We start from the raw sequence: 8,692 nt of genomic DNA, 5'->3' as shown, positions 1-8,692 counted from the left end.
AACATGGGTCACATTTCTGTTAGTGTCAAACCGGAGCAGCCGGTGCATGAATCGAGCGCACCGGCCGGTTGTCAACAGTCAATCGGAGTGCATGTGGAGCGGCCGTATGGCTGCGTGTTTTACGGCACTGATCAAACCGTGTCGTTAGTCGCTTCATCCAGAAGAGACTCGACTGTCTGCAGTCAGTCAGACGGACAGCCAACAAACCAAACCAAGAAACGATGGCTCATCTAACTCAAAACCCCGCTGATAAAGAGAGGTGAGTTCTTGTAAAAGCAATCCTGTTAGCCTAGCTACGATCAAGCTAACATGGGTTAGCCGCCTGCTCTCGCATTGCAAAACTCCTGTAGAAGATTTCTGAATTTAAGGACTATTTTGGTACCTGCGGATGTAACTATCTCATGAACTGTTTCTGTACCAAATGTATCGATCTTGGAGGGGCATTCTTTATTTCGGCATACATTTAATTACAGTCATAGCTTTACATCCGACAAGAAGCGACTCTTTAGTGTACATTACCCACTACAGCCCTCGTTACAGCTGTAACGTTAGCGAATTCGAGATAGTGGGAGTAGCCTTAGTTAACTGACGGCTACATCGACTTAATATGTCTTGCTTAATAAATCCTGTTTAAATCTTTAGATCCTGAGGATGTTAGGTTCTAATGAGTTCCATCTAAAGTTACGTTTTACGAAATCTTTTACTTAAATGGTGGCAAATGTTAAAGTGGCTTAGTTTCTACATTAAGATTGGCCTGTCGTGCTCTCCGTACGACGTTGAGGCACTGTAGCTCTCTAGCATGACGTGTATAAAAGGTCCTTTAACTTCAGGATTTTACCGTCAAATATTGATCCCGCCGATGGTTTATCGTTTATTAAGACTGAAGACGATGGAGGTCAAACATACGATCGACTTCACATTGTAGAAAAATGATTAAATAAAGTGAACGTTAGATTGGTGATGGGTCCAGGTGCTTCTCTTCAGTCAGTTAGCCTCCATCAGGACAGATTTGTGGCACAACTGAATGTAAAATCCATTTCATTACAAGTCACTACGTGCTCAGGTTGGAAGGTAAAATGGAAAAGTCAACATAAATTGTTTCCATCATGGAATAATCGGATTATTTGTTCAAGTAATCACTTAATAGTTTGGTCTTTAAATTCACAGTTTCCTGCAGCACAAGTTAAAGTCTTAATTTTTCCACTTTTGTCCAACAAAAAGTCAAAGATCTGAAAAATGTTCTGAGGATATTTCAGATTATTGAGATATATGTTGTGAAAAATATCAAGATATTATTTCTGTGGTCATATTGTGCAGTCTAACCATCAGCCTGTGTGTCATTCAGGTTCATCTGCGTCTATCCGGTCTACATAAACAGTAAGAAGACGCTGGCTGAAGGACGGAGGATCCCCTCAGAGAAGGTGACGCCTCTTCATCTTCATCTTCATCATGTTTCACCATCACTTTTCTACAAGCTGCTGGTTGTCAGCAGGGACTGTTATCGACTGGCTGTGATGAGATCAGGGACAGTCCATGTTGTCTTCATGCACACAGTTCAGATGATATGATCATCAACATGCGAGCCTCCTCATTTAAAATAAATCAGGAAACCAGTTTAGGACTGTACCTCAGAGAGCTAGACAGCTTTTTATAGTCGTTGGGTACGTTTACATTCACATAATATTCTAGTTTTTGTTATTATTATTATTCTGAAAAAGACCAACTGACTCAGCTGTTCACCTGGAAAATTAAAATGAATATTGCTGTAATATTCCTGTTGAAGCCGTTCAAACTCCCATGAATGTCGTGATGTGACGCACATCCTGTTTAAGCACTATGGAGGAATTTACTCTTTTCAAACTGCAGTCATGTTTCTACTCCTGAGCAGAACTGTTGGCAGCAGGCCGCGTGTCTTAATCTGGCACGAAAGCCCCGACTGAGGAGCATATTTCACATGTGCTGTATACATGTCCAGAGAACGCTCCTAAAACAGCGAGAAAACTGGCATATCCCACGTCTTAATCTGAATATGGTACATTTTGAATAAACTATAATTAGGAATATTACACAACCTGTATCACATTCTGAATGTTGTGATCTTTCCGACTGGGAAAATTCAACAACTTGAAAAGTCAGAGAAAAATTTGGTTCATGAGTTCTCGATGATAACAAACATTAGTGACAGATATTTTATTGTCTTACATGATCCGTTTCCTTTGCTCATCTTGTCACTCAAATACAGGAAACAGTAGTTAATGTTTTGTTTAAACGCTCTGAGAGATAAAACGATAACCAAGTTATTTTTTGGTGTCCATGAACGCACCGAAGTCAGAGGAACGACTTCACAGCTTGGGAGGTGGGACCCGTCTGAGGAGAGCTCTGCACCCTTCAGTCGCTCACATTGTGCAGTTCGAGTGTGTCTGTGTGTTTTGATACAGCTGAACTCATTGTGACGTAACAATTAGATGTGATTGAGGCCTGAATCAGGATCATATTTCCCAGATGAAACACTGAAGTGTGGATGTTGTGTCGCATGTCTTGAATAAAGCTGCTGATGTTGTGACGTTGTGTGTCTGCAGGCGGTGGAGAATCCGTCCTGTGCTGAGATCAGAGACGTCCTGACAGCTGCCGGCCTCAACGTCTATGTGGAGGTAAGAGAAACACACACACTGATATCACACACACACACTTCAGTGGGGGTTAAAATGACATCGCTGTGACATCATTGCAGAACAAGATGCACCCCAGGGAGTGGAACAGAGACGTCCAGTTCAGAGGTCGAGTCAGAGTCCAGGTGAAGCAGGCTGACGGCAGCTTGTGTCAGGACAAATTCACCTCCCGTAAGTCACACACAGAAAACACAGAGGTTTGTCTTTGTGATGTCAAAACCATCGTCTGAGTCTGTGCAGCTGAGTCTGATTCCTGACAGGGTTCATCCTGCTGAGTCTGACTCCTGACAGGGTTCATCCTGCTGAGTCTGACTCCTGACAGGGTTCATCCTGCTGAGTCTGACTCCTGACAGGGTTCATCCTGCTGAGTCTGACTCCTGACAGGGTTCATCCTGCTGAGTCTGACTCCTGACAGGGTTCATCCTGCTGAGTCTGACTCCTGACAGGGTTCATCCTGCTGAGTCTGACTCCTGACAGGGTTCATCCTGCCAACATGAGGCTGAAGGCTGAACAGGACTCTGTGTTTATCCCCTCAGGTAAAGACGTGATGTTTTACGTAGCAGAGATGATCCCCAAACTGAAGACTCGGACTCAGAAGAGTGGAGGAGGAGACACCAGCTCCCAGCAGGGGGAGGGAGGGAAGAAGAGCAAGAAGAAGAAGAAGTAGACTCAAAGAAATCACCTGTTCATTTGATTTCTTTTTAAATGAAGTGTGAGGTCAGAGATGAGAGTCGGGCCTGAACTTTATTTCTTTTTAAGGATTCATGGTCACTGTGACCTCAGACACTCGTTCAGCTGCAGGCCTCCAAACTTAAATGTGTTTCCTTTTAACGACCTCACGGAACGTTTCCCTGCTCACGGCTCGTCACACAGCAGCAGAGACGGAACTCATTTCAGTTTTATTTCTTGTTTCAGAGCTGGAGGAGAAAAGATGGCTCCTCATTCTGTTCATCTCTCTGTGTCTCTTTCAATAAAGATTCATTTTCTCACCTTTTGTGTTGGTTTGATTTGAAGAAAGAACGTCTTCATTGAAGGATTTGGAGGTGCAGGAAGTCTGGAGCATGTTGGAGTAAATGTCAGGAGGTTGTAGTTTGTCTTCACATTTAAATAATATGAACTGCATGTGATGAAGTTACCTGAACATCCACCCGACAGGTGGCAGGGACCAAGTGTTCACCTGCAGAGACTCACTTTTAGTCTTCATCGAGTTGATCCATTGTGGTTTGTTTCTTGTGACACATGTACTTACTGTAAGTTGCTTTGGACAAAAGCATCTGCTAATGTAAATGTTTTACAAGTTTGCAAAAAAGTTGAATCCAAACCAGGTTCAGACTTCATGTTTCATGTTATTGACGTACTAGTGAAAGGTTTTTACAGAGGCCACTCTGATGGAGATAAAGAGAGATATCCAATCAGAAAATACTGTCAGTTTCCTCCATGTTTTTCTGACTATAATGTTCTTAAATCAGACTGTGAATGACAGCAGGGTGCCACTTAATCTAAGTTCTACTGTTGTGTAGTTATACTTCTGTCCCCCTTTGTCAGTGACATAAACAACAATACGATTTTTCCTAACTTTTTATATTGTTTAAACTTGAAATGTACTTTCAGCTGCAGGTCTACATGAAGTGAACTGGATTCATGTGACATACTGAGGAAGATAATAACTCAAATAGACGTCCCAGTTTAAAACAAAAACCAACACACAGTATGAACACACACACTTCAGTTTAAAGGGGCAAACTCAGGATTTTAATAATTACAATATTAATTAGGTCATAAAAATGTAAATTAACAAGCTGTATACTGTTTATACACAGTAAACTGTGTTGTCCTTTAATGTCAGTTTGTTTATTGAGTCATGAGAATAAAGAGAGTTTGATGAGAAGACACTGAAGAGTTTCTCTTCTCATTAAACTACAGAATGCTCCTTTAAGGCCAGAACACTTCATTACACTCTTCTTAGACAAAGTACAGGATGAAGTACAAGATGAAGTATAAGTACTACAAGACGAACACACTTTGACTTTTCTGTCAGAACGCTTCATCCTGACGATGTTTCTCGCGGATATCTCCCGGATGTGGCGTCATAACAACGGTTACTAAGCAACGGTGTGTTTACATGTTGGCTAGCAGACCAGCTAACCCGGATTATAACAATCTAAACCGGGTTGATTTGAACCGTTTTAATGCTGATGGCGGGCGGTGTGACGGACCCCAGCCGGGCTCCGGTGGCCTTCGGCCGGCGGGCGGTACCGCAGCTGTTCGAGGAGCTGCAGCAGCCGGACCAGGACCGGCGGCTCCGGGCCCTGAACTCCCTCTGCGACCTGATGCACGACCCGGAGCGGATCCAGCAGACCATCAGAGCGGGTAACTGACATCCAGACAGAGCAGCCCGAGATTAAACCACTTATCACCAACAGTCATGAACGTCTCATCACCGCCAACTCACAGATCGAGTTTATAAAGGACAGGTGCAGCTGATCACCATGTTTATTAGAGACAGTAAGAAATACAAATGAAAACTAATCTCGATTTAACAAATAAAATAAAATCTCACGGTGAGTCATAAATTCATCTTAGAAAGTCACAATCATGTCATGAAAAAGTCCTTTTCATTGAAATGAAATGTTAATTATCGGACAAAAATGCATGATTATGAGGAAAAATACCAAAAGCTAAAGGTCATTATGAGATTAAAAGTCAAAAGTATAAAATGAGATGAGATCAGAGTTGTGTCTTCTTAACTTTTAACATACTTGTGATTTAAAGTTGACTTTTCTTTTTATCATGGCAACATTTTCGTAATCTTGTTTCTGTAACAGCAGAAATGTGATTTGTCACAATGAGCTGAAGAAAATGAGCTCAGTCATATCAATCAATCAATCAGTCAATCAATCAATCAATCAATCAGTCAGTCAAAGCTTTATTGTCATTTAGCTGTACCAACAAAAGTGGTGCAACAAAATCAATAACACCAACACAATGAACACACACAATATATAAATATAATAATTTAGAACTAAATCTACTGTGAGGGCTCTGATCATGTTTCATCATAGTAACAGGATCAATAACATCAGCTCTCTCTTCTTCTTCTCCTCCATCTTCTGCAGGTTTTCTGGAGCAGCTGAAGGTTTTGTTGGAGGATGAAGATCCTTCAGTCAGAACAAAAACCTGCGAGCTGCTTCTCATGCTGAGCTGCAAATACACAGCCAGGTAAACACAGTGTGGCTCAGTGACACAGAGGCAGGAGACACACCTGGACACCAGGTGTCACCAGCAGGTGGCGGTATGACACAGGTGAACAAAGACAGACAGGCATGACACCACATCATGAGTGATGGAAGCTTAAAGGAGCAACACAAACCCAGTCCTCCTCCCCTCCTCCTGAGGATATAAAGTCCTCCTCCCCTCCTCCTGAGGATATAAAGTCCTCCTCCCCTCCTCCTGAGGATATAAAGTCCTCCTCTCCTCCTCCTGATGATATAAAGACCTCCTCTCCTCCTCCTGAGGATATAAAGTCCTCCTCTCCTCCTCCTGAGGATATAAAGTCCTCCTCTCCACCTCCTGATGATATAAAGACCTCCTCTCCTCCTCCTGAGGATATAAAGTCCTCCTCTCCTCCTCCTGAGGATATAAAGTCCTCCTCTCCTCCTCCTGATGATATAAAGTCCTCCTCTCCTCCTCCTGAGGATATAAAGTCCTCCTCTCCTCCTCCTGAGGATATAAAGTCTCCATACAGCTCTCCAGTCTGCAGGAGAGAACACATCACATCACTGTTGGGTTGATTGTTGCCTCTGTGTCTCCTCCTGCAGCGAGGCCCTGCTCTCCTCCTCCCTCCTCCCTCCTCTGTCTCAGCTGCTGGATGACTCCTCGTCCTCCTGCAGGAGGAGCGTCCACCGAGTGATGAAGCAGCTCAGCGTGTGGACCTCAGGTACTCACACCTCACTGCATCTCTTTCATTTCTCCGTCTTGATTCAGTTTGGTGACAACTGACCGATGTGATCTGATTTAAATAAACAACTGTAATTTAAGACTTCCATCAAGTGAAACCCACAATTCAGAACCAGTGCACTGATGCAACAATCCAGCATTTATGCTGAACATCATTCCTGTTGTTTGGGGCTCATCCTGGTTGTTAAATATGTTCTGTCAGTAATGGTAAACAGTTAAATATCTGAAGGACGATGACATTGATTGGAAGAAGAATCAGACGAGCAGTCAGATTAACTCCGTCCTTCTGTCAGACTGACAGTGAGCTGTGTGAGCACAGACGCAGTCAGAACAGCAAAGACGAAGCAGGAAGTGAGTCTGTTTCTTCAGCCTGTCCTGGGATTAATCCCTGTGCGCCGTCCTGCAGGTGCCAGCGCTCTGCTGCCTCTGGTTCCTAAACTGATGCTGAAGCTCAACGAGGAGGAGGACGAGGAGGCGCTGGTGCTGCTCCTGTCCACCGTCAGCTGCTGCTCCAGAGTGGACGTCCTGCCGGCTCTGGCCTCTGACGGAGTCTCGCTGCTCGGCCAAAAACTCTCCCATCCGTCCCCGAACATCCGCAGGGAGGCGGCTGCAGCCATGATGACCCTCAGGTCAGACAGCCACATCGTGCTCACACTTCAGCTTCTTTAACATGTTCGCTTCAACCTCTCGCAGCTCTCACACGGAAACTCAAGAAATCTATGTTTGTAGAACATTTGCTGAATGAACAAGAAGGTCCAAATAATGCAGAATGAGTCAGAGACAGAGTTTCACAGAGTTTATAAAGTGTCTCCAACTCAACAACTCACTAAACTGACACATTTGTTAAGGGAGTCTGGGGACTTTCTCCAAGAAGAAGCCTTTATTTTTGTTTTCTGTATTTGTAAAATTTGACATTTCAATCTATAAAATTATAAACAAGTTTTTCACCTAAAGTTGAACAAACCAGAATCATGAGTGAAAACATGAAATCAGGTTTGTAGTTAGAAATGTGTCGTTTAGTCGATGTTTTGTTAAAAGCTTCAGTTAATCTCATGTTGGTTGGTTGCCCTCAGGTTTCAGTGTTTGTTTGTTTGTGTGTTTGTGTGTTTGTTTGTTTGTTTGTGTGTTTGTGTGGTTGTGTGTTTCTGTGTTTCTGTGTTTGTGTGGTTGTGTGTGGTGATTGCTCTCTGCTGGTTTCAGTGTGTGTGAGGACGGGAGGCAGCAGGTTTGTGAGCAGGCGTTACTTCCTGTCCTGGTCGGTCTGCTGCGAGAAGACGACATAGAGGTTCAGATCCACGCTGCAGGAGTCATCATGTACGTCGTGGTCATCACACCAGGTACAAACACACACCTGTCTGTCTGTGCAGCTGAAGGTTCTGTTTTCAAACTGTCAGTGGACGCTCAGAGACCGCCGGCCGTCCGGCAGCACTGACAGGAAATGTTTTTCCAGAGCAGCTGGAGCAGATTTGTGAGTTTCACTGAGTGTCCTCCTGCAGGGAAGCTGCAGTGTCTGGACCTGGACGCCATCCCCGTCTTCCTCGACCTGGTGTCGAAGAAGAAAGAGGAGGAAGATCGGAGGAGGGTCCTCGTCATGTACTCCCTGCGGGTTCTGACCGCCCTGGCCGAAGCTCCAGATGGCCGGCGCCTCCTGCTGGAGCAGCTCCCCCTGCTGGTGGCGAGGAGCGAGGCCACAGAGGAGGACGAGAACATCCGGCGGGCTGCTCAGACCGCCGTCAGGGTCATCACCTGGACTCCCTGATGACCTCTGACCTCCAGAACAGACCAACTGGGTCACAGATCACAAAGAAAACTATAAATGCATTAACTATGGTCATTAGTATTTATTTTTGGTGACAGTCCACAGAGGATGAGCCCTGATGACCTCTGACCTCCAGACACAAGTTCAGATTGTGTTTATTAGACAAACATGGCAGCGACAGATAGATAGATAGATAGATAGATAGATAGATAGATAGATAGATAGATAGATAGATAGATAGATAGATAGTGGACTCAGTGGACTCAGTGGACTCAGTGGGTTCAGTGGACTCATTGGACTCAGTGGG

At 44.3% G+C, this 8,692-nt stretch overlaps 2 protein-coding genes across 2 annotated transcripts; both read left to right on the top strand.

Moving 5' to 3' along the window:
• The first annotated feature begins 25 nt into the window (after positions 1–25).
• Positions 26–3,659, top strand: srp19 (signal recognition particle 19). Its single transcript, XM_037097545.1, has 5 exons — positions 26–259; positions 1,346–1,421; positions 2,580–2,651; positions 2,732–2,840; positions 3,206–3,659. The coding sequence occupies exons 1-5, from the start codon at positions 222–224 to the stop codon at positions 3,334–3,336; spliced, it is 426 nt and encodes a 141-aa protein (XP_036953440.1). The 5' UTR covers positions 26–221; the 3' UTR covers positions 3,337–3,659.
• A 1,094-nt stretch (positions 3,660–4,753) lies between these two features.
• On the top strand, positions 4,754–8,456 carry rsph14 (radial spoke head 14 homolog). The gene is made up of 6 exons (XM_037098369.1): positions 4,754–5,039; positions 5,786–5,888; positions 6,488–6,606; positions 7,033–7,255; positions 7,827–7,963; positions 8,123–8,456. Exons 1-6 carry the CDS (start codon positions 4,859–4,861, stop codon positions 8,383–8,385), a joined length of 1,026 nt encoding a protein of 341 aa, XP_036954264.1. The 5' UTR covers positions 4,754–4,858; the 3' UTR covers positions 8,386–8,456.
• Positions 8,457–8,692: the final 236 nt, after the last annotated feature.

This window comes from Acanthopagrus latus, chromosome 5 (assembly GCF_904848185.1).
Source record: "Acanthopagrus latus isolate v.2019 chromosome 5, fAcaLat1.1, whole genome shotgun sequence".
NCBI classification, from domain to species: domain Eukaryota; kingdom Metazoa; phylum Chordata; class Actinopteri; order Spariformes; family Sparidae; genus Acanthopagrus; species Acanthopagrus latus.
This window is presented reverse-complemented; position numbering and strand designations above follow the sequence as displayed.

Coding starts and splice junctions, on each gene's coding strand:
- srp19 (XM_037097545.1), top strand. CDS start 222: ATGGCTCATCTAACTCAAAACCCCGCTGATAAAGAGAG. Junction 2,652..2,731: donor GCCTCAACGTCTATGTGGAG/GTAAGAGAAACA, acceptor ACATCATTGCAG/AACAAGATGCACCCCAGGGA. Junction 2,841..3,205: donor TCAGGACAAATTCACCTCCC/GTAAGTCACACA, acceptor TTATCCCCTCAG/GTAAAGACGTGATGTTTTAC.
- rsph14 (XM_037098369.1), top strand. CDS start 4,859: ATGCTGATGGCGGGCGGTGTGACGGACCCCAGCCGGGCTCCGGTGGCC. Junction 5,040..5,785: donor CCAGCAGACCATCAGAGCGG/GTAACTGACATC, acceptor CATCTTCTGCAG/GTTTTCTGGAGCAGCTGAAG. Junction 7,256..7,826: donor GCAGCCATGATGACCCTCAG/GTCAGACAGCCA, acceptor TGCTGGTTTCAG/TGTGTGTGAGGACGGGAGGC.